The sequence below is a fragment of the Gymnoscopelus braueri genome, assembly GCF_963280865.1.
Source record: "Gymnoscopelus braueri genome assembly, chromosome: 24".
Classification (NCBI taxonomy): Eukaryota; Metazoa; Chordata; class Actinopteri; order Myctophiformes; family Myctophidae; genus Gymnoscopelus; species Gymnoscopelus braueri.
The window spans coordinates 13,790,124-13,815,973 of record NC_137626.1 but is presented as its reverse complement, the minus strand read 5'-3'; the positions used below and the strand labels follow the sequence as shown (position 1 = coordinate 13,815,973).

The window sequence follows — 25,850 nt, the reverse complement described above, 5'->3', positions numbered from 1 at the left end:
GTTAATCATAATCGTGCACCTATTTTTAACTCTATGAGGTGGACACGTTAAAACGTTACCACTTTGAACTGAATAGCTCTATGAGGAGACGACAAGATTCTCACAACTCATCAACTTTCCCACGGCTGTCCCAACTAGACGCGCGGACGGCCTCCACTGTCTAAGTATACAGTAACCTCCTGTGAGTGAGTAGTGCTCTATAATGTATTGCCCTAACAGGTCAGCTGAGCCACATTATGAAGGATTCATCTGAAATGCCCAATTTTGTGCAGTGCCCTTTGATTGCGTTCAAACGCAATTGATTATTGAGAAACCATTACGCACGCAGCATGCGCAAATGGTAATGTAGGTGATTAATGTATTTGTGTAAGATGACCCCTGCTATATAAGATGTGTATATTATGATGGTTCATGTTCAAATAGCTCAATCCAAAATATAATGCTCTAGGCCTAAGTGTTAGGCTGTATTTACGCACCTGCTTGTCATTAAGGCATACAAATAATTATGACCGTTATTTTTGTCAGATGTCCGATAAATTTGAATCCTTCTGGACATAGGGACCGGCAGATTAAAATCCTAGCGCGACCCCTGGTGTGGATGCACCCATACTCCTAAATCACCCCTTCTTGCGGGTTGGGAAATGTGACGGGTGGGCCGGGGCCTATTTGGGGCTTCTGTGACACGTTTTGCGTCACCTCCATGCGCAAACAAGCTTTCGCCATGATAACAGAAAACAGAAAGGACACTAGCATAGAGCCCTGAGGGACTCCACTCAACCATATGGGGCTTAAGTGGTAAAAAAAAAAAAAACTTTATATACTTAGTTGACAGGGTAGTCCTCCAGGGCTCTATACTAGGTCCTCTCTTGTTCCCCCCTCCACGCTTAATCTATTTGACGAAAATAGCGAATCTACGGCGGTAGATCCGCTATTTTCGGCGAATGTTCGCAGCGGCAGAAGGACGCTATAGGGTTCACAGTCGCTAAGCAAACAAGCCTGCACGCGTTTGCAGATAACAACCTCGGAGCCGCTCTCGAGTCCCCCCTGCAGCAGATAGAGAGATGGAGAGCTTTTTAAATAGTGCGAAATGTGTGTGTGTGTGTATGTGTATGTGTGTGTGTGTGTGTGTGTGTGTGTGTGTGTGTGTGTGGTGGGCTCGTTGTGTGGGGAAGCGAATAATAAAAAAGGGAAAAAAAGGCCTATGTTTACATCCCCCAGTGCACAAGCCCCTCTCCCTTAATAGCTTGGTTATGCTCTTACCACTTGCATCTTGTATCGCTGCTCAGCACTCAACAAGCATCCTCAAGAGGTTGTCTTTGTTAATATTTTATTCAGGCTCCCGAGATGGTAAATACGCCAGTCAATCCAGGAGATGAAGTAGGGGAGCGAGGGAGAGGGAGAGGGAGAACGGGGAGAGAGAGAGGAGAAGGGGGAGAGAGAGAGGAGAAGGGGGAGAGAGTAAACTAAATCTTACAGTTGGGGAGGAGAGGGAAAACGAGAGAGAGACGGGGAGAGGGAGGGAGCGAGGGAGAGAGAGAGAGAGAGAGAGAGAGAGAGAGAAAGTAAGGACCTGTCTCGAGGGGTTGTCAGTCACAGTTGCTTTCTCATTTTTAACTTGTCAACCCAGCTTCAGCTTCTTCTTTTTTTTATCACCAGTGAAAACGACATTTGCACCAAAAGGCTAAGGCGGTACCCGACAAGAGTAAAAATGTTGGCTGTTACAAATTTCGACACACACAAGCACTGTAGTAGACGATTTAAGCAAAACGCCCGACACGCATCTAGGGTTCCTTTTTTTGTTCTGTCTGTTTGAATAAAAACGGGAATAAAAAAGGGTAGGGGAGGGGGGGGGGTGCGCGGCGCGCATGCACACACACAAGCAAGAAAGCAAGCAGCCAAGCACGCACACACACACACACACACACACACACACACACACACACACACACACACACACACACACACACACACACACACACACACACACACACACACACACACACACACACACACACACACACACACACACACACACACACACACACACTTTAGAGAAAGAATAGCCCACACATTTTTGAGGGAAAAACTTACACAATCTCGCCCTATACAGCATTCTTCCTATGGGGGAGGGAGGTGAAAATAAATAAATAACTGGCAGAGAACAACAATTCATACCAAAGAAGAAATACTCCAGTGCCACGCTGAATTTAACCCATTAAGACCGGGAACGCATCTGTGTCATTTTCAGATGTCTTTGGCTATTCAAAAATAGCAGATCTACAAGCTCATAGCCGCGCTATGAGCTTGTAAATCAGATTTTTTTGAAAAATCGTCTATATTATATATTTTTTAAAGTTAACATTTGTGAAATATTTTGTTCCAGAGACCCCCAGAAGGAAAGTTAAAAATGATCGCATTAAAAATATATATATTCAAAGATTTTTTCAAAAAATCACGATTTTTGGAAAATAGCAGATCTACAAGCTCATAGCGCGGCACTTGGTGCTGCGCTATGAGCTTGTATATCTGCTATTTTTGAATAGCCAAAGAAATCTTAAAATGACAGAGATGCGTTCCCCGGATCGAATGGATTAAGTCATGGTTTCCCTGTGGCACAAAAAGAAAAGAAAAAAAAGAAAATAATAGGGTGGGGGGAAAAAGAAACATTTCTTGCAAAAAAAAAGAAAAAAAGATTGAAGTACAACAACCTCCCATCTCGGAACAGCAGGTGAGTGAGAGATAAACATTTGTGCAAAGCCGGGGCCGGGGTCTAGTCGAACGGCTGCCATGCTTGTGGTTCATTTGCGGTTGCCAGCGATGTGTTAAATGGCCATCTGCGATGGGGTGAGAGCCCCTGTAATGACTTCCTGTCTGGGTAGAGGAAGACTGGAGGATTTTTGGGGGGGTTTCGGTGGGGGTGGGGGTCTGGGAGATGGAGCGGAGATGCAACTGGAAGCATTTTTATCCCATTTAGACCGGGAACGCATCTTTTTTTCCCGGTCCCTAGTATAGATGAACTTTGGGAGGTATATTATGCATTCTTGTGCATCAAAATAGACGAGATGAACTATGGATGAAATTCATTCCGTTTTAATACGTTGTTTTTTTATCTGGGTATGCTTATTTTTTATAACATGAATTCTTAGTTTTTTGGGGCTTTTTATTCAGGTCGAGAGGGTATGTTTCTGCACTGTTTGTTTTTATTCTTTTACGAATTTTCTTTTACTAGGAGAAACATAATTCAGTTTATTTTCTAACAAATGACAAATAAAGCAATCTTGAGTCATTTTTTTATTTCTTTGGCTATTCCAAAAATTGCAGATATGCAAGCTCATAGCGCGGCACAGAGTGCCACGCTATGAGCTTGTAGATCTGCTATTTTGGGGGGAAATCGTGGACTTTTGTGTTTTAAAGCGAAACAAATTTACTCCGATCTGTGCTTCTAGGGGTCCCTGGAACAACATATTTTTTGAGATGGGGGTCCACGGCCAAATACATATAATTTTGGGGGTCCTTCACATGGAAAGGTTGGAGGACCACTAGCAACATACGGTTAGGATTTAGAAAACATTTTTAGATACGTATTTGACCGCGGACCCCCATCTCAAGATGTTTTGTTCCAGGGACCCCCCAGAAGCAAAGATTTGAGTTACAAATGTTCGCTTTAAAAATATATATATATTAAAATATTTGCACACATTTTCAAGATTTTTCTAAAATAGCAGATCTACAAGCTCATAGCGCGGCACTCGGTGCCGCACTATGAGCTTGTAAGATCCGCTATTTTTGAATAGCCAAAGAAATCTAAAAATGACACAGATGCGTTCCTGGTCTTAATGGGTTATTTTGGCTTCGTTTTGTTTTTGCATTTTGAGTGATTTTTCTTTCTTTTTTGTCTCCGTTTGATGCTCTTGTTGTGTCCCCCTGCGATGATAATGCCTGAATGCGATCTGTTCCAAATAAACAACAGAAAACTGCTCCAATCTGAAAGGGAAAATGTTGCTGTTTTTGTGGTTCTCTGTTTTTGTGGTTCTTTGAGGGGGTCCCCCCAGCTAAATGATACATCAGTAGTTCTCAAACTTTTTCGTGCCACGGACCCCTAAATTGATATGTATTTGGCCGCAAAAATTGACTCTTTACACAGGTCTATAACTCAGAGAGTTAGTGTTACGGGTCCATTTGGTTCCATTTGGGGGGGTCTGTGGCCTAATGCATACCAAACTGGGGGTCCTTGAAATTAAAAGAAAAACGTTTGAGAACCACTGGACTAAAGAATTTGGCAGTGGTGGAAAAAGTCCTCAAATGTTTTACTTGGGTAAAAGTATCGATACTCTGTTACAAGTAAAAGTTCGGAATAAAAAATGTACTTGAGTAAAAGTACAAAAGTATTGGTATCAAAATGTACTTAAAGTACCAAAAGTAAAAGTACTAAAATGTTTGAAAATAGCAGATCTACAAGAGCTTAGGTATAAAACAGGGCTAAAGTGGTTGATGTATGTCTTATAATGTGATAATTTATATCTGCAAAGTAACTAGTAACTAAAGTTGTCAAATAATTGTAGTGGAGTAAAAGTACAATATTTGCCTCTGAGATGTAGTGGAGTAGAAGTAAAAGTATGCACAACTAATAATAATAATAATAATAAACTTTATTTGTATAGCACCTTTCATGACATGAAATGCAGCTCAAAGTGCTTTACAGAGCAAGAATACAATTACAGTTAGAACCAATTTAACAATAAAGCAAACAAAAATAAAATAAAATAAAAGCAAAGGCATAAAACAACATTAAAATAGGCAATACAGTGAGGAATTAAAAATCAACCAAAGAATCAGCTAAAAGCAAGAGTGAAGTAATAGGTCTTGAGCTGTGCTTTAAAGCTATCGACAGAGGCTGCCTGTCTTAAGTGTAATGGGAGTTTATTCCACACTGTCGGTCCGTAAAAGCAGAATGCTGCTTCACCGTATTTTTTATATGTCATTGTAGGCACCTCGAGCAGGTCAGCACTTGAAGACCTGAGGGCCCGGTTTGGAACATATCTCTCTAGGCAGTCAGAGAGGTAGGAAGGTGCCAGACCATTTAGAGCTTTATAAACTATTAAAAGAATTTTAAAATCAATCCTAAAAACAACCGGGAGCCAGTGTAGTGAAGCTAGAACTGGAGTGATATGTTCTCTCATCCTAGTTTTAGTTAAAATTCTGGCTGCCGCATTTTGAACAAGTTGTAATCTGTCAGTTGTTTTCTTTGGCAGGCCAGAGTAGAGTGCGTTGCAGTAATCAAGCCGAGAGAAAACAAAAGCGTGGATCAGCGTCTTTGCATCGTCTAACGACAGATAGTCTCTAATTCGCGCAATATTTCTAAGATGAAAGAAAGCAATCTTGGTGACATGATTAATGTGTGTATTGAAATTCAATTCAGAATCGATAATAACCCCCAGGTTCTTTACTGTGGTGTTACTTTCTACAGCCAGGTTACCAAGTCTACTTGTTATTGATTCTCTCTGCTCACTGGAGCCAATTATGAGAACTTCTGTGTTATCCTCATTTAGCTTAAGAAAGTTCTCACTCATCCAGCATTTTATACTGGACAGACAGGTCAACAATGGGTCTAGAGCGCAGGGGTCGTCTGGAGCTACTGAGTATCATCAGCATAGAAATGGAAGTTCACTCCGTGCTTCAAAGCTTCAATTTATTTTATCTGTTTTGAGTGATGGTTTTGTTTTTCGTTTGATGTTTTGTTGTGTCCCCCCCTGCCATGAAGCTGTGGTGAAAATGCCTGAATGTAATCCGTTTCCAAAATAATTATAAAAAACTGTTCAAACGGAAAAGGGAAATTGTGTTTTTTTTTTAGTGGTTCTCAAAGCTGGGTGGTGGGGAGTTTAGGGAAAAAAAATGCACCCTTACAGTCTGTGATTGATTGATTAATTCAGGGGTCTTCAACGTTTTCAGGCCAAGGACCCCCTAGCTGAGAGAGAGATGAAGCAGGGACCCCCCTCACTAAATATTGTATAAAGTTATGTTGCAGATTAAACTTTTTTCATAGATTTTATTTATAGTTGGATTCATGTTCATGTGTATTTTCAGATAGTTAACCTTTAAACCCTCAATATTTAGTCAACTTGACCGCTGGCTCTGTACTTGGTCTGCTCTTTTTTCCCCTCTACACTGACTCTCCGAAAATAGCCGATCTACAAGCTCGTAGATCTGCTATTTTCAGCTAATGGTCCCCACCACACAAACATTTTGGCGGACCCCCTGTAGTGACTCTGAGGACCCCTTAGGGGTCCCGGACCCCCTGTTGAAGACCCCTGGATAAATTGATTGATTGAATACTTTATTAACAGTTTGCAAAGACAGGCACAGGGAAGTGCAGTTCAATACAAGGCCTGTTAAGAGGATTATAAACCCAAGAAAACACTATGGCTTGTTTCCATTGGGGTCCTGCAACTCCGAGAGGAGTCATGGGGGGTCCGTGGCCTAATGTATACCAAAATGGGGGTCCTTGAAATAAAAATGAAATTTGAGAACGTCTGGACTAGAGAATTTGGGGGGGGGGGGGGGGGGGGGGTGATGGAATGGCGGTGCAGACATGGGAAGCAACGTTTTTTTATTATGGCTTCATTTTATTTTCTATTTTTCGGAGTGATAGTTCTGTTTTTCATTTGATGGTTTCGGGGTGTCCCTGGGATGAAGCTGCGATGGAAACGCTGAATGTGATTCGGTCCAAATAAACAAAACAAAAAAGCGGTTCCAATGGGATGGGAAATTGCTCTCCTATACCACTTCACATTCTCCTGTCAAAATCTAATACGCAACGAGAAATGCATTGAATAATTTCGGCCAAACACAGACACGTACCCCGGCTAAGCTCAGTTTGTGCTGGGTATAGCACGGTTGCTTGTAACATCATATACTACGTCTAAACAATTGGTTCTCCAACTTTTAAATTTCAAGGACCCCCATATAACTCTGAGAGTTGGTTCTTGACTTTTACTTTTATCTGTACCTCTTCTATGTTTCATTATTATTATTATTGCTGTTGCTACTGCTATGACACCCGAATGTCTTTCCAGGGACCAAGAAAGGTTTAGGTTATCTCTTATCTCCTATTTGTCAGTGTTGTAAAGTCACTAAGTGAAATGTTGAGGTATTTGCACTACTAGAGTATTTCCAATTTGGAGTACTGAGAAATGGGACATTCTGCATAATGAGTACTTTCTACTTTTGGCACTTTAAGTACAATTTCGATACCAATACCTTCGCACTTTTACTCAAGTACATTTTGAATTCCAGACGTAGTATGTATATAGTATTTCTACATTGCAGTATTGCTACTTTTACTTAAGAAAAAAAAATAGTACTATGTGCTGATGCGACCAGCTCTCAGTTTGCACTTACTTGAAGATGTTGTACGGACAGAGAGACAGACTGAGACCGACAGGCTGGCCGACCTACTGACCGACAGGCTTAAAAGCAGTATAATGAGAAAAAAGCCTACTGACCGTCATATTGGCTAATATCAGCTGCGTGGTCACAGCTTAAAAGCAGTATAGCAAATGGGGAAAAAACGGATTACAAAACAATGCAATATAGATGTGTACATTTGGTTTCCTGGGGATAGTTTCAATATCAATATAAAGCACTTCCCTCTTTTGAAAACAAACCGGAGAGCAGACTAAACTAATACAAAGGCTTATTACTGTAATTACCCTTGATATTATAAAAGTAGTAAATATTTGATATTATAGAGGCCATTATAGGCTATTACATTTCAAAAGGATTTAGCGACATTAAACGACTAGCTTTTCTGCTTATTGCTGTGCCAATTTAGATTCCATGTTTTTCAGCTCTGGCCATCAACTGAAGGGACTTGAGTGTGTAAATATATAACTGGCTCAAGAAAAATGATGTGTTGGCCAATGTGTTGTTTATTGTTTAATTTGGATTCTAAGCAATACAATGTTTACATACATATATAACTAGTCTTGCACTGCAAGACAATTTGAGATCTCCGCCAACAGATTGTCTGGGGACTTCTAAATGCAAAGTGGTGGCTATAGAACAGTGGCGAGTACAGCATGCTATCAAACCTACACCTATTGCTTTGGACAGTGGTTTTCAAAGTGGGGTCCTACCAATCATATTGGATAAAATAAAATAAGTCCCAGATTTAAACACTAAAGCTCATCTTGACATACTGCTATAATGTTCATTAATTAAAGGCTACTAAAACCTCAAAGTCGTCGTGGGGATCTTAAAGTATCTTATTAAACTATTGTTAAATTATATTCGGCTCGAAAACAACACAAAAGACACTGATTATGTGGTACTTAATGATTGGTTAAAAATTCTACAGTAGGCTACCGAGAAGAATCATTTTAAGCAACAAGCCTGAAATGTCTCTGCATTGTTTAGTTTTTTCACATCTGTTTACTGGACACTTAAATCTGGTTACTCATCACCCGAGGCCTTCAACATCAACAACATCAAAGATATCATAGTAGTGCATTGCATGCTTGGCTGATAACTGTTTAACTGATAACTGTATCAGATAACCGTTGTCAGCTCCCCTGAGGCTGATAAATAAGCGGTAGCTGACCAATCAGCGCAAGGTAAAGTGCAACGGCGCAGAACCGTGAAGAATCTCGCTGCCGAAAGGAACTCGACGTGTCAAATATGGATGAACATCATCATGCAGCTGCCAAACACAGTTGCTTACAGGTGGTTTGGTTAAATTCCCGGCAGAGGAGGAGACGGCAATGGAGCTCATTATACGGGTGTAAAGGAACCAAAACACAGAGCGGAAAACATTGACCTTCGATGGTTCACAGAATAGATTCTAATCATGTACAGTACATACCTGCTACAACTTATGCCATCTGTAATAGCATAAAATAATTTCACCCACTTCTTCGTAAATCTGTGATGTGACAATAAAGCTGATTCTGAACAGAGAAAAAAATAAGAATGGTAGCATATCAAACAAAGGCAAGGTCCAGCCAGCATCACCTGCCTTGTTTTCAGCCAACTCCCTCCCCACATTGCGAGAAATCCCCAGACCAGACCAGACTACCATGTTGTTTGCCTGGGGCTTTAGGCTATTGCTTTAGCCTATTGCCTCGCGTTCGTTGTTGCCCTGAGGTGATGATGAATGCCCGGGTGAAAATCTATATCCACGATCAACCAAAAGGAATATAGTTCATTCATCAAAGTAAATGCAGCTCCTATACAGATGGTCCAAAAGATGTTCCTTGATGTACGTGCTAGATCTTTAGCAGCGTACACCTGAAAGGGTTTGCATTTGCCGTTTATATGGCTATTCCTGCTAACCTCTTAAATGATGAAAGATGGCTACTTATAGGCCACTCGCAGGCGCACACTGTAATTGGCTGTAATCATCTTCTCGGCGAGCTCGGTGTGTAATTTCATAGTGTCTTGCTTGACAGATCTCTGCCTTCCGTGTTCTACTTTCAGCATCCAGGTAATTTAGCTTTCATTCCAGATCAAATCCACCCGCATCTATCAGCATGATGTAGGATTCAATTTGAAATTATCACTGTTGTGATTGAGTGAGATGAACCCCACATGTGGTCTCGCCAGCTGAATATTGTGGCTAGATTCCAATACATTGCTTTGAAAAATTAGTAGCACCCCACAGGTGGTTCACCAAGCATTACATACAGAAATCAAGGTCTACCTGAATAAATTAGCTATAGGCAGTATTAGCTATAGATGCCTTGCTAAAACTGCTGTGATGTCGGTTGCAAAGTTGTAGTTGGCATAGAGATAAAACACCTCCGCAGAGCCCTGATGGGTTCGATTCCCAGCTATATTTACTTCAACAATACAAGGCATCTCTAGAATAACTACATACTAGCTAGCGTGTAGTTATAATGTGTAGTTATTCCAGAGATGTCTTGTATTGTTGAAGTAACCGTTGTATTTGAAGAGAGAAGAAAAGATCAGAGCACTCAGAAAGAAAAACAAACTGCAAGAGAAGACGTAAAATTAAACTTTGTTTTTACTTAACGTGACCTGCTACCTAGGCCACCAAAATATGCCACCATGTGTTCTTGTCACTACAGATATTTCATAGTTTGTGTTCATAGAGAGAAACCAGGTTGTTGTGTAGAACTATAACTAACGGTGTGATGAGACTAGCTATGCTTTGAGTCAGACAGGGATTTCCATTGCATTGTAAATGTACTTCTGTCTCCTACTTCAGTATTAAAGAATCACTCGTTCTTTAAAATCTTTACTGTTGTCGCTTGCCTTATTTGCCTTACCGTTTTCTGAGTACCCAGATTGCATTGGCATGAGCAAACTTCAACGTTGAGACTTTGGCCTGGGGGTGGCACCAGAGGAAATCTCATGGGATTACTCAAAATGATTAGGGTGCTAGGGAGCATGAACGCACTCATGCAGCGTCATGGCATTCTGTCCATTTTGATTCTGAGATATCTTTTTGTGCAAGTGGGCCGGAATTTGACAAAATGCAAAGTCGACTTTCAGCACAATGAGTACTTTTATTTTGGTAAGCTACTTTAAGTATATGTTGATGCCAATACTTTTGCACTTTTACTCGAATACAATTTTGAATACAGGACTTTTCCTTGTAACAGAGTATTGCTGTATTGCGGCATTAATACTATTGTGCTTAGCTAAAAAACCCGGAGTACTTCTTCCTCTGTGTGTGTGTGTGTGCGTGCGTGCGTGCGTGCGTGCGTGCGTGCGTGCGTGCGTGCGTGCGTGCGTGCGTGCGTGCGTGCGTGCGTGCGTGCGTGCACCAAAAGTGGGATGGAAATCAGCAGCCCTGTGTTGATGTGACAGTGTGGCTCTTCTCCTGGCATGGCGGCAGTGGTGGAAAGTAACTAAGTACATTTACTTAAGTACTGTAATTAAGTACAATTTTGAGGTATTTGTACTTTACTTGAGTATTTCCAATTTCCAATACTTTTACTTCTACTCCACTACATCTCAGAGCCAAATATTGTACTTTTACTCCACTACAATTATTTGAAAACTTTAGTTACTAGTTACTTTTCAGATATAAATTATGATATTACGAAACATACATTAACCACTTTAGCCCTATTTTATACATAGGCTATTTGAAAATAGCAGATCTACAAGCTCCCAATGGGAGCTTGTAGATCGGCTATTTTCAAACATTTTTGTACTTTTACTTTTGGTACTTTAAGTACATTTTGATGCCAATACTTCTGCACTTTTACTCAAGTAAATTTAGAATTCCGGACTTTTACTTGTAACAGAGTACTTCTACAGTGCAGTATTGATACTTTTACTTAAGTAAAACATTTGAGTACTTTTTCCACCACTGCATGGTGGTGTGTCCGCCAGCAGCACTTCTCACTCAGCCGTGAAAACAGCATCATCAGTGTCCCTGTGTCCCTCTGCTGCTGCTCAGCTGCCCAAATCAGGCCAGCGCTAATGACACCCCCACCCCGGGGACAGTGCCCCCGGGTGGCAGGTCAGCGGGCCGGCTTGCCTTCGGCCCTTTGCGTCACGTGAAGTGTCCTCTGTCATTTTTACAACAACCAGCCACCTGCCATTATACTACTCTTGCCTCTAATGGCCAGTGGTGTGGAAGGTAACAAAAAAACATCTACTCAAGTACTGGGCATAACTTAAGTAAGATTTTTTTTTTAGGTACTTTTATGTAGGCCATGTCCATTTATTATATAATGTAATATAATATTCTATATACTTTTATCCCACTACATCTTTAGACCATTGAAATAGGCGATGTGCTAATTTTGAGAGATTTCTATACATTAAAGAAAACTTGAAATGGACCTGAATGAGTACTTTTACTTTTGAATGGTGCCAATACTAGTATTTCTTTACAAAAAAAATAATATGAGTACTTCTTCCTTCATTGCTAATGGCTATTCACAGGAGCATATACACACACACACGGCGCGCGCGCGCGCACACGCACACGCACACACACACACACACACACACACACACACACACACACACACACACACACACAGTGTGTGAGAGCAGAAAGTGTGTGAGAGCAGAAAGTGGGCGAAGGTGCTCACCTGTGTGCTGTGCTAATATCAGTGCAGTGTGCCGAATAATGTGCCACAGTTCCCTGCACTTCAAGGGGCTGTGGAGAGACTCCGGTACAGCCATAAGGAGAATCTCTCCCATGGATGTCTAATACTATTCTCACAGAACAGGCATGTAGTGCTGGCACTAAAAATATAGGATTGCATTTAAAAGTGGGGTCCCAGGGACTCACAAGGTTCCTTGAGGGACCCGTAAGGGTCCATTTGGTTCCATTTGTACACTCTCAAGAGTTACGGCGGCCCTTGACATTAAATAGTTTGAGAAATTCAGTGTAAACGTTAGTTCATGTAGACACGGAAGGCAGAATGTTTATATACTTCATTCATACTCCCCGTACCCCCCCATTCGCTAACAAGCTTATTCAGTTGTACTCCTTTAAGGCATACGTTCAACCCCTTGTCATTCTCATTTGCTACAAGCTAACTCACTCACGCCCTCATACCCACAGTGCATCTCAGGCGGTTCATTTAAGCAGCCTGTTCTCTGTTCATTCTATGTGTGTGGCTGTCAGTGCCGGTTGTACAGCTGTAGGTTTTCAAATTCCCTCCACCTCCCCGGCCTCCTCCCTGTGGCTTTTAGTTCATATTGTTATTGGTTGATTCTGTGTATTGTACTGTGGTTCTATAGGTTGATTCTGTGTTGTACTGTGGTTCTATGATTCTGTGTATTGTACTCCGTGGTTCCATGATTCTGTGTATTGTACTGCGTGGATTGTACTATGTTGTGGTTGTTTAATTATGCATTGATGGTTCAATGTTATGTTAAACTGTATTATGTTTCATGCTTTCTGTCTCTCCTCTGTCTCTCCCTCTCTCTTTTCCCCCGACACGGTCGAGGCAGAAGGCCGCCACCCTAGAGCCTAGGGTCTGCCTGACGTTTTCTCCCAGTTAAGAGGGAGTTTTTTCGTTGCCACTGTCGCTAATTGCTTGCTCAGGGTGGGATCGTCGGGTCTCTTCTCTACATGTAAAGTGTTGAGACAACTTTGTGATTGACACTTTAATTGAATTGAATTGAATGCTCTGCTCTGGGGGTTGTGATGGAATGATCTGTGACATGTTTGCACAGGAATCGTAATATCACATGAGCAGAGTCACACCGCCAAACTTGAATGCAATATCATTGCATATATGGGTTATGGTTAATATGGTAATAGTTAATAAATGGTAAATGGTTCATTAACTGTCTGGTTATTTCTGAGCTGAAGTGTCTAAATGAACCACTGATGTAGGAATAGATGCAAATTACATAAATAATAGTTAAAGATCAGCAACAAGTTAGTAAAATAATGTAAATAGTAAAGTAAGAGTATAAAGCAGTGGTGCATTCAAAATATTACAATACCATCATGTGATAAATGACATGGTATCGGAATGGCATATACTGACATACTCGTCTACATTATATACCAGCGTTTTAGGCGGGATCGGCAGCTTTTCCCATACACCCACCTCCACCCCCCCCCCCCCCCCCCCCATCTATTTGGGTTATGTTGTGCTTCAATGGCAATTAGGCTAATATTTAACCATGTATGCCATATACGTACTGTGTATCGCAAGCGAGAGACATTCACGCGATGTGACCTCAAGTAGCCTACACTCATGTGGCTTTTGTCTGCACATCTGTCAAAGAACTGCTCTGTCTTGGTGAGAATAGGTGACAACTTAATGGTTCTGTCAAAAGAGACAAGTTGTCAAATGGTCATATAATGGCTGTCTGTCGCTCTCTCTATCCATCTCTCTCTCGCTCTCTCTCTCTCTCGCTCTCTCGCTCTCTAATGGAGCCTTATTGGCACGAGGAAAACAAACGTTTACATTGCCTAAGGCTAAGCAAAACTCTCAAAACTGAGAAATGACGCACAATTAAAAGGGAATAAAGCATCGTGAAAACAGGGCCGTCACATTGAAACTTAAAACTAGCTTACAATTAGTGTTCTCTCTCTCTCTCTCTCTCTCTCTCTCTCTCTCTCGCTCGCTCTCTCTCTCTGCAGCAAAAAGAATATATATTTAAAATGCAGTATGGTTGTGTGCACTTCCCAGGTCACCTGAAGCAGGTGCTCATGAATACAGAGGATATTAAGCATGCATGGAGCTATTAATTACAAGTCTGGGATTCTTGCAAGGTGATTTTGTGGTTTGCGTTTTCCTGTCGGCAACGATTGCCATCATCACACATGCTCTCTCTCTCTCTCTCTCTCTCTCTCTCTCTCTCTCTCTCTGACCTTGGGGCGAGTTGTATCCAGTGACCTCCCTGTCCCAAAGTAACAGGAACAGGGTGACAACTGTTGTCCCCCAACTGTCCTCATCATAGAGTTGGCATAAATGTTTTGTTTGTTTCTTCAGCACACGACACCACAGAGCATTTGTGTGCAGAAATGAGATGATAAAAATATGCAAATGGAAACATGACACACTGATAATCATTTTCACACAGCAACTATATTCAAATATGTGTGGCTCAGCAGGCTAAGGTACGACCGGCACACACACACACACACACACACACACACACACACACACACACACACACACACACACACACACACACACACACACACACACACACACACACACACACACACACACACACAGTAGGCTACTTGTGAGGACACAGCTTATAATAGGATGCAAGAAATAGCCAGAAAAAAGCAGATCAACAAAGTCGGCTATTTTTCAGTATGTGCACGCAACTATAAATTGGGCACACCTCCAACCCCTAAATGTCTAAAACTAACCTTAACCTGCATATTTTCTTAAATGTAAAGCGAAAAAAATAAATTCTTCACAGTAAAACACACTTGAAAATGGTCCTCACAAAATGGTCTATTTCGCAAATTCTACAATACACTTTGGCCCTCACAAGCAAACACACCCACACATTTCAATGGGCTTTATTGGCAAGAGAAAACATATGTTTACATATGTGCCAAAGCACGCACGCACACACACAAACACGCGCGCGCGCGCAACCCCTGTGCACCGCCATCACAAGCAGAGATGCTATTAAAAAGCTTAAAAACAACAACTTTGGCTGGATGTCTTTCATGCAGAGCAGAAGGTCTGTTTTGTTTGCAGGTTTTGCAGGCTTTATGAGCTCTCTCGTTTCTCCACCTGTTGACACTGCACAAATTGCATCATTTTCTCGTTTCTGTAACTGTAATCCCAACCGCTAAAAACAAGAGAAATACATTTTGAGCTCACTTACTGGAAATGTCCACCCTTAGGAGAGAAAATGGAACATTACGGCCCTTAAAATTACAATCCTTTTGACTACAATGGGATTTCTCCGCATGAAAAAAACTCCCTTGAAGTCAATGAAATAAAAATTGGCTTAATGGATATTGGGGGTGGAAATGAAATGAGATTGGAAGTGGCTTAAATTTTGACCGCTTTCTCTCGGATTAGACCACCGTTAATGGGGGGCATTTTGATTACTGTCACGTTCAAATGCTTTTTTACGTCGCGTATTACTGGCATTGTGTAGGGGCTAAAAGCGAGAACTCAAAGACGACTGTGTCCCCTAATATACCCAGGCCTCAGCACTAACAAGCTGACAGAAAAACAACTACCCTCTTTAAAGAGTATAACTCAAGTGCAGTGTCTGCCCTAGTTCAAATAAAAAAAAACTCAAAGTTGTATTTCCTGACACAACTGTCAGTGTTTTATCACAAAGGGAGAAATCCAAAAAGTTGAGTTTTCAACAGAAGAAAAACATTTAATTCCAGAAAGGTTACCTGATTGACTGCCAGAGTTAAGACATCGTCCCTTGCCAGCGATTCCGAGCATTTTCACCAAACTTTGAGTCTGGTAGAATCGGAGAAAAATAATTGTGCCGTCGCGATAATCCGTTCCATAGTTATTGGCAGTTGAATGTAGCTTGTTTTCGCCAAAAGGCAACAGAAAGCAGAGAAATTTAGATTTTTATAACTAATTAACCATCTTGATTTTGACTCAAAAGTCAAAGGCAAAAAAGGCAAATAGTGCGTGCCAAAAAAAATCCTTAAAGGTTTAATGACATTCACTTTTACACCACATTCAAAGTCTTTGTCCTGGTCCTTCAAAAGTGTACAAAAAGTTTTAAGTGAAAATTCCATTCCAGTGATCAATGGCAGGTGTTTTTCTCTCACATTTCTAAAGCCTTTTCAACTGCAATGAAAAAAGAAATCTTTGCCTGCGGGTGTCGCTGGTGAGGGATTTTGCCTGTCAATCATCGCCTCTGCTCCGCCCCCCCCAAAGGAAAGGATAGGGGAGGGGAGGGGCGAGGAGGAGAGTGGGCGGGATTATTCGACAGTGACCTCACTGTCGAAGGGCCAAGCTCAGATTACTTTTCAGCCTAATTATTCAGAAAACCCCAGACCACAGAAAATCCACTGAATGTTTTAAGTTCAGGTTTTTTGGGTGTAATTGAGGTCATAAAACCCCAAATAAAACATTGAAAATAAAAAAAGTGAAAATGAATGTCATGATACCTTTAAGGGGGGGCGTCAACAAGTGTCATTTGGTAGCGTGGACATCTTGGTGGGGTATTAACAGGTTGACTTAACATTGACCCCCACCAGTATGTCTGCAGCTACTATGCCACGCCCCCCCCGTGGTGACGACACGTTGGCAAGCGCTATACTCAAACACCGGAAATCCTCAAAACAGTTGCTCCCATAGAAGAAGACAATCACCGAAGGTCCAAAAATCACAAGAATGTGAGGCATAGACTGGCAGAAGCCCAACACACTGTATACCACACAAGACTAAGCACTGAACTGAATGACAAAATAATGGTTTACATCGTTGGTTCCCAAACTGGGGGTCCCCAAATTATTTTGGGGGGTCCCCACCCCAGATGATTATAGCTTAATGTGCAACATTGTTTTCTCACTCAACAGTAAACAAACAAACCAACATAAGTGTAAACAGGGTATCTGCACATTTCTAAAGTGACAATTTAAGGACTTTCAAGAGCTTTTTAATACCAAATTGGACAAGTTGTCAAAATTTAAGTAAGAAAGAGGAAAACATTGTGAAAATAGCCGATCTACAAGCTCACAACGACTTGTGATCTTGTAGTTCGGCTATAAGTAGGGGGGCGGGGGAGGGGGGGTGGTGTTTACATACACAGGCAAACTCCAATCAGGGCAATGGCAATCACAAACCAGACACAGGTGTGGGTGGGTAACAAGGAGGCGGGCAAGCAAAACAAAACACACATGCCAGGCTAAACAAATGTCCGGAATAATGGCCACCAGAGATCAACCACAAAACCCTAAAAACCCATGACACCTAAGCTGTGATGTCAACAAACAAGCAACATATTGGAACTTTTGTCCACTGACAATGAACTTTGTTGGACTCACCCCGATATCTGGCTTGAGCTTCTACACCAATCAGGGCTTCGCTGTAGCCATGGTTCACATGACGCTCCTCTGCCACGCGGTCATGTTTCAGGGCTAGGCTTTGCTGTACCTCCCAAGCACTGCTGACAATCCTGCACCAGTAAACAATGTTCATATCTCCAGAAAATCACATCCAGGGTAACCATCCCAGTGCCAAAAAAATAAACAAAAACCACAGCTCTCTCATTCATCTTCAGCACTGTCCAGTAGTAGTGGTTGTCAACAGTGTGTTGCCAGATTTTGCGAGAGAAATAAGCAACCAGGTCTATGAAAACAGTGCCCAAAAGAAGCAACTAAACACATGAGCACTTTAAACCTACACATTGGCTATTTGAAGATAGCCGATGTACTTTTGGACCAAACTGTCCAAAAATAGCAAAAGCAGCAGATCTACAAGCTCAAAATGTTTCGAGCTTGTAGATCTGCTACTTTTGATACTTTTGTGAAACGCTGTAGTGTGATGAAGTAGGGCGTTAATTTACAAAAAAACACAAAATGTTAGTATATGGAGATGAGAGGTTTCTGTCCGACAGCGACGATATAATATATATATATATATATATATTTTTTGTGCCTTTATTGATATGATAGTAGTTTCATAGGAAATGGGGAGAGAGCTGGGGAGTGACATGTCACATGCAGCAACGGCCGTCGTGATTGGGACTCGAAACCGCAACGCGCTGTCAGGCTACTTTGGGGCCTATAGGTGACTGGACCAGGACGATATATACATTGTTGACTGGAGTTCCCACCTCTAGCCCAGAACCTTGTGGTTCAAATCCAGGGTGCATGCTCTATCAACTGAGCTATTTTGTCCTTTTGATCCATCACCCTGATCATTATCAGAGTTAAATGAAAATCCGTCCATCCATTCTTCAAGTGGTTTTGTTCACAGCTAGACGGCACACAAAGACAGATAAAGAGTCAGGACTGATTGGAGAGTAGCCGGGGCAGGGTATAATGAGAAATTCAACTATGTCTGGTAACAAGGCAATTACCCAAGATGTGCCACCCATCCCAGACACAGGAATGCAGCCTAGCCTAACGAATTGTCCTCACGTTTCCACACTGACTGCTACTTTGTTAGACACTTTGCAGCAGCCGTCCTGACTCTTTGGATCACAACCCCTCCATTTACCAACAGTGGTGGAAGAAGTACTCGGATGTTTTACTTAAAGTATTAGGATATGTCCTTTTTCACACCTACGAATGGGAGGTGTACTTAAAATAGCAATACCACAATGTAGAAACACTCTTGTTACCGGCAAAAGTCCCGTATTCAGGGGGCACAGTGGCGCAGTCGGTAGCGCTGTCGCATCACAGCTAGAAGGGTTCGATTCCCGCCGGGGACGCTGTGGGCGCTGGGGGGCGTGTTCTCTCCTCCGCGGCATTAGTGCCCATACCCTAGGTGGGGTTGGCGCCTTGGCGGAAAGGAACTGGAATAACGTCTTCCTTCCACGCACTACGTCCTACCGGCATTGAAGGAAGCATGAGCTCAGTTCAGGGCTCTCCCCAGGCTGGCAGAGGGAGAGTAGTGCCCAGGATTACAGCTTAGGCAATTGGCACTGGGTGAACAAATGGGTTACAAAAATCATGGGATAAAAAATGTAGCTAAGAAAAGTGACTTGAGTAAAAGTAAAACAGCTTTGGCCTCAAAATATGCATTTGACTCCGTATAATGTGCATTTGACTTTGACAGTGGGATTTCACGGCATGCATATAAATTGGAATGCCGCTCAATATAATGCTAATTCATACTTCACACGAGTTGGTGCAACACCTTTTTTCCAGTTTGAAATTAGGTCCCTGCGGGGGGGTCCAACATGTTGACTATGAAATGAGGTGTTAAAAATGACCGGTTTGCAAGACACATGCCAGGAGGATCAAACTCAACGTTTGTTGATCTTCAAGGGAAGGGAATTAGGGAAGGGAGAGGGCAGGGAAAGGGCTTGGGTGCTGACAAAAAAGTGACATTGATGGCCTGGACAGTTGACGTAACCGTCTGGGCACCTAGGCCTGACAGCGTGTTGCGGGTTCGACTCCCGATCCCGACCGCCTTTTCTGCATGTCTCTCCCCATCTCTCTCCCCATTTCTTGTCAGCCTACTGTCCTATCAATAAAGGCATAAAAGCCAAAAAAGAAATCTTAACAAAAAAAAAGTTACATTGATGATGAGTGGTGCTCTTCTCCAAAATTCGCTTTGCCAAAAAAACATTGGAGGCAGAGAGCGCTGAAACGCGATGCTCGGTGCTGGGATTCTCCAGCGTTATCTTTGCCTTAGAAAAATGCATGGCATGAGAATGGTGCTGGCAGCTCAAGAAACGCTTCCTGTGTGGAAAACAGCCCCTAAACCACGTATATAGGCGGCTTTAAATAGGTTCGCGTAGATCTACACGATTGGCAGTCAATGTGTTAATGGGTTAAGAAAGTCAATGCTCTACTAGGCAAAGCAATTTCTGAATTTGAAGCGACTACATCAGCCTCGGCTGTGGTTGAATGAACTCTCTACAGCAGAATATTTACCTTTTTCTCAGATCACGAAACCTTGTCTGAATTCATTCAATCATACTGTATGTCATACTGAAGATACGTCATATATGATGACTGATATATCACATACTGGCCCACACGAAGTCCGAGATCCACATGGGAGCCATACCGTTTTTAGACCCTGTTTTTTGTTGCCAGACCCAGGGGGTCGGGCCTACATGAGGCTTTGTCGGTCCCCCTCTCCAAACGTTTTCGTCCATACATGGGCATAAAAGAGGTCTGTCTTCTGTCCTCTTTTTGATTGGCCAAGCTTAGCGTGACGTAGTGCTCTGATCTTTCAACCATTAGGGGTCTGGCAGTACCAGGTCTCCTGGTTCCCTTGTTTGTATGGACCCCCATCAAAATATTCTGTTGATGGAGATGGAGGTAGGAGACACAAAGAGTCTCCTTTGTGTCTCCTACCGGAACTCATTGGATGGAAGTCGGTATTGACCTCCTGGAGAAAAAAAAATGGGGGAAAAAAGAGATGGAGAGGGACACGCAGCACAGGACTCGAACCTGCGATGTGCTAATCCAGGCTACATTAGAGCCTAAGTGCCCGGACTGCCCCTGATTTCATTCATTTAACCACAATCTATCCTTCACTGCTTCTACAGACCGACAGCGTGGAATCAATCTGGGAACCCATCGCCAACTGAAAATGAAAAACAGCGCCCTCTGCTGTTTGTTCTATGTCTGTTGGCTCTGGGGGGACGATAACGTAACACCAGAGCACAGGGAAACCGGTGTTTGTGATGCGCCTTCAGCGCGTCACTTCCGGTTGGTGCGACTATGTTTTCATTCCCACTAACAATATTTCTACACGGAACACTAACACCACTTCTCCCAGAGAACATGGATCGTTTTGGTTATAAGCCCACTTGTTTCTATGATGAAAGAGTAAGTTAAAATGTGAATATATTTCCGTGGTTTTGTTAAATTAGTTTCGGTTTGTTTCGAGGGGGAAAGATCGACGGACATGTGAATCCCGCCCACTACTAGTGCAGCGGCTAAAAGCAATATTTTGGGAGAATCGTTCACTTGGTGATACAAGCGTGAAACTTGGTACAGATCATCTTTAGAGGTCATTTATCGATTTTTTTAATCGAGCCACTTGAAAATCAAAGATGGCGGCCATTTTTCAAGATGGCCGACATCTTAGTGGGCAGTAAAGTGATATGATGGTTTATTTGGTGATACAAGCATGAAAATTGGCATGAGCAGTCTCTGTGGGTCACTTGACAATAGGCCACCCACAGCTACTTGAAATTTCAAGATGGCGGCCATTTTTCAAGATGGCCAACACTTTAGTGGAGCAATTAAGTTATATAATGGTTTATTTGGTGATACAAGCATGAACATTGGCATGATCAGTCACTTTACATTTCTATTTTCAAGATGGCCACCCCCTGGATCCTCAAAAGATACATTTTCTCATAGAAATGTATGTTTTTTTTTCATTAAGGACGATTATTATTATTATGCTAAAGAACAACTTTTAACACATCACAATATAGTTGTGTTGATTTGCTGATCATAGATAGATTAGATAAGAGTGAATATCTGCACTACCAGGGCACACTGGTGATATATCACTGGGGTTCAATGTCAGCTAATTGAAAGTTGGTATCCCAAATGCTGTCTAATTTACCCCAAAACAGTTAGATAGCCGCACCTGAATTGACAGGTTGTGCCAGCACGGGAGAGCCGAGCCAAGGTTAATGGGGTTTTAGTTAACCGGATGGTGTACAGATCGCTCAGGATTTAAATGGCATTGGATGAACGATCGAACTAAGTGTAGGGTTAAGGCACGAACTTAGTTGTATCCCATACATCAAAGTGCTTGGTAAAAGGTGGTAAAAGGATAAACCCTCGGCCTCTGCCTATGCTGCAGACATGGCAGAAGCCATCATAACAGTTGTGAAAACTAACTGGGACAGATGTTTAATTTGTCAGCAGGTCACCAAGGAAAAACTCATTCAGCCGAGTTTATTCAAAAGAGAGCACGATCGTACTGGTTATGATACCATTGCAAGAAATGTTCCATTATTTCATAAGATCAATGCTCTGCCTATCTTACTTAGTCCAACCCGACTAGATGAAGGTGATGGCATAGAAAGCACATCGACAAGAAACAGAGCAAAATATAATTCAAGCTGTAAACTTAGGTTCAACAACACAGAGCTGGAAAGGACCCAAAAGAGAGCATCTACATCTGCTGAAGACACTGAAGATACCAAAGATATCCATGTCAAGAGGCCAAGAAGATCTAATGTATGACCGGTCCAGCGATGTCACAACTGTGAACGAGGCCAGGCTTGATCTCTTTGCCAGAAAGCAAAGACAATATGACTTGATCCCACCAACTCAAGCAGCACTCAAAGAGCATGCCAAACATGCTTCTTATGAGGCTGGATACGTGTGGGGACAGGCATTGAAGCGACATCCACAAATGCCGAGCCCATCTGACTGGGGATGGGTGGAACAGGACGAGAAGTGGAAAGTCTTCTGGACTCCACTTCCACCTATTGCGGAGAGTTGTTGGGAGTTGACCAAATGTGGGTGCTCCAAGGCATGTACTGGAAGGTGTAACTGCTTCAGATATGGACTCAGTTTCACATGCCTATGTAGTTGCCCCTGCTAGAACCTATTTGCATGTTTATTTTGCCAGAGTTATTCCCTGTTGTCCTCTGTGTTTTCAAGTGGAGGCCTATGGCTCGGCTTCCCCTCGTCACATCGACGCATCATGTTTTACTTTTTATCTAGTCTATTACTGTGTAATTTTCAGTTGTTACTTTGTAACATTGCTTCCACTGCCTTCCACTGCCATATCTAACAGTGAAGCACATTTTCAGTTTAGTTCCTTAGTATCGTTTGTCATGGTTCCGTGGCTATTGCCATTCAGTATTAGCCATTACTCATAATTTTGGAGCACTGTCCGTTCAGCACCACAACTGTGCTTATCAGCACCACAACTGTGCTAATTTATTCATCTTATTTTTTGTTTCCCCACCCCTTAGTATTTATTTGACACATGTAATGGCTGTTAGTTTAAAAAAAAACAATATATATATATATACATATATATATATATATATATATATATATATCCTCCCTTGTGACTGTTACCTTGTCATGGTAAGGGAGCTTGTTTAGGCCTACCTCAGTGAACCCTGAGAGCTATGCCGGTGGGAGGCAACTCCTGACAGGTCTTACCAAACTGGACAGGTCGTGGGCGAGGAGTCAGACAAAACACAGTCAAACAACCTCTCTTGACAGAGCTTTTTGAGGAACCCAATACATTTCTATGAGAAAAGGTATCATTTAAAGATTGACATCTTGAAATTTCAAGTGGCTGTGGGCGGTTTCTTGTCAAATGACCTTTTGAGACGGCTCATGGCAATTTTCATGCTTGTATCACCAACTAAATGATTTCTTAAGCTTAACTAGTCCACTAAGGTGGTGGCCATCTTGAAAAATGGCCGCCATCTTGACATTTCAAGTAGCTGTGGGTGGCTTATTGTCAAGTGACCCACAGAGACTGCTCATGCCAATTTTCATGCTTGTATCACCAAATGAACCATTATATAACTTAAATGCTCCACTAAAGTGTTGGCCATCTTGAAAAATGGCCGCCATCTTGAAATTTCAAGTAGCTGTGGGTGGCCTATTGTCAAGTGACCCACAGAGACTGCTCATGCCAATTTTCATGCTTGTATCACCAAATAAACCATCATATCACTTAACTGCCCACTAAGGTATCGGCCATCTTGAAAAATGGCCGCCATCTTGGATTTTTGAGTGGCTCGATTAAAAAAGTCAAAGAGTTGACCTAAAGGAATGTTCATGCCAATTTTCACGCTTGTATCACAAAGTGAACGATTGTTCCTACTATCCGCTCTACTACTACATTTGATTGGGTAAAGCGCGGCCTGCTTCCTGATCTGAAGGCACGCCCACTTGTAGCCCAGTGTGTACATGTTACGACGAGCCTTCACGACAGATTCTCACGCAGTGCAGAATCTGTTCTTGAGAGATTAGCGTGGAATAAACTCCCATTACACCTAAGACAGGCACCCTCTGTGGATATCTTTAAAGCACAGCTCAAGACCTACTTCTTCACACATTTTTTGGTTGATTTTTAAATCTCTGTGTTGTTGTACATGTATTATTACAAGTAAGACGCGCGAACGCTGGAAGCGAACGCAGCTTGACTGTAGCTGCTATATTTCAGCCACACTGTAGTAGTGCACTCTGGCGCACTCTGGCGGCTGCACACAGGCAGTGCAGCTGCTATATTTCAGCCACACTGTAGTAGTGCACTCTGGCGACTGCACACAGGCAGTGCAGGCAGTGCACACAGTGCACACAGACAGAGCCACACACAGACAGAGCCTCACACACACAACCCGAGCACGGTTTCATAGTAAGCTGCACTTCCGCGTTCGCAATTACTCAAAGGCTGCCCTACACGGGTAGGTGTCATCATAACTCCTGTTGGGTTTACACAGGAGAGCCTCTTTCACCAACTTGCAGTCCGACTTAGAGGGGATCTGCTGGACCTGCGGGTCCGTCGCCGCCTTCCAGAGGTCATACATGTCCTGGCCGTGATGACCGTGCGAGTTCATCATCTGCCTGTAAATGCACGGGTGGTAGGGCGCCTTCCACCCCCCGTTAAAGAAGTTGTGATGCTGTGGCGTGACGCCCACGATGTTGGCACAGATCGCCATGACCACGTCATCCATGTGGATAGAAGAATTGAGTGTTAGCGTGGCTTGGTAGATCTTCTCCACTACGTCCCTGGAAACCACGTACCCATTACCTGACGTGAAGTCGGGGAAGGTCGACCACGGGTACATTTCGTAGGGCAAGTAGTACTTGCTGTTCCTGTCTCGGTTGGGCCCCATCCCGCGCCACACATGGCCGAGCCACAGGTCGGTGACGTTCCTCTGGGCCGCGTCCTGCAGGTGATCCACCAGGTTAGGAGTGTGTACGAAAGTGTCGTCGTCGGCCGTCATGACGAAGCTCGCATGGGCGCACCGTTGGCTTGCCCAGCGGAACTGCATGATGACTTTCAGAGTCAGGGTGCGGAACGAGTCCGTGAAATCCTGCTGGATCAGGTCACCGTGGAGACGGTCCTCGCGCTCCAGATCCTCCTGGACGCTGCTGGAGTTTGGCGCTCCCAAGGCGAACAGAACCTTGACCGTGACTCCCTTGGAGCGCCGAATGTACGTCTCGTTGCCCCAGGTGGACCTGATGGCCTCCCGCCGGTCTGCGTGTGCCGTGGCGCTTTTGATGAATAGGAGAAGATGGACGTCTTCTCCGGAACACTTGTCTGGATGGTCCAGCAGGTACGTGAAGTTGGTGAACCGCTGAGCCTCCTGGTGTGTGACGGTGAAGGCCTTTTTGAGGTCTTTTTGAGGTTTTTTGAGGTTCCAATCGACATCGACTTCCCGATCATCAGTCGGAACATCACCATGGTTTTCCCGAAAATCAGTCGGAACATCACCATGGTTTTCCCGATTATCAGTCAAAGCCAACCAAATCAAACCCAACAGCATCGTCGTGGCGATCAGCAGCGCACAGGTGCTGATCGCACAGCGCTTGCCTTTAAACAACCTGAACATAATCTTACCTCTGGTCTTCACAGTGGAGATGCTATATGTCTAACTGTCTGTGCGTTAAGCAGCTAAATGAGTGGTTTTCTCACCTTTATAGGGCAAGCGTGTGATGTCACTCAGTAGACAACATATGACTCCAAATTTGGGCTTTGTGTGTGTGTGTGTGTGTGTGTGTGTGTGTGTGTGTGTGTGTGTGTGTGTGTGTGTGTGTGTGT

At 42.9% G+C, this 25,850-nt stretch overlaps 2 protein-coding genes across 2 annotated transcripts in view; both read right to left on the bottom strand.

Annotated features, from left to right (window-relative positions):
- Positions 1 to 25,850, bottom strand: part of LOC308080684 (protein NLRC3-like) — a 414,646-nt gene that overhangs the window by 194,561 nt on the left and 194,235 nt on the right. The window lies entirely within an intron of this gene.
- LOC308080485 (lactosylceramide 1,3-N-acetyl-beta-D-glucosaminyltransferase A-like) lies at positions 24,466 to 25,641 on the bottom strand (the record flags this gene model as incomplete). The annotated part of the gene is made up of 1 exon (XM_080422383.1): positions 24,466 to 25,641. One exon carries the CDS (start codon positions 25,639 to 25,641, stop codon positions 24,466 to 24,468), a length of 1,176 nt encoding a protein of 391 aa, XP_080278509.1.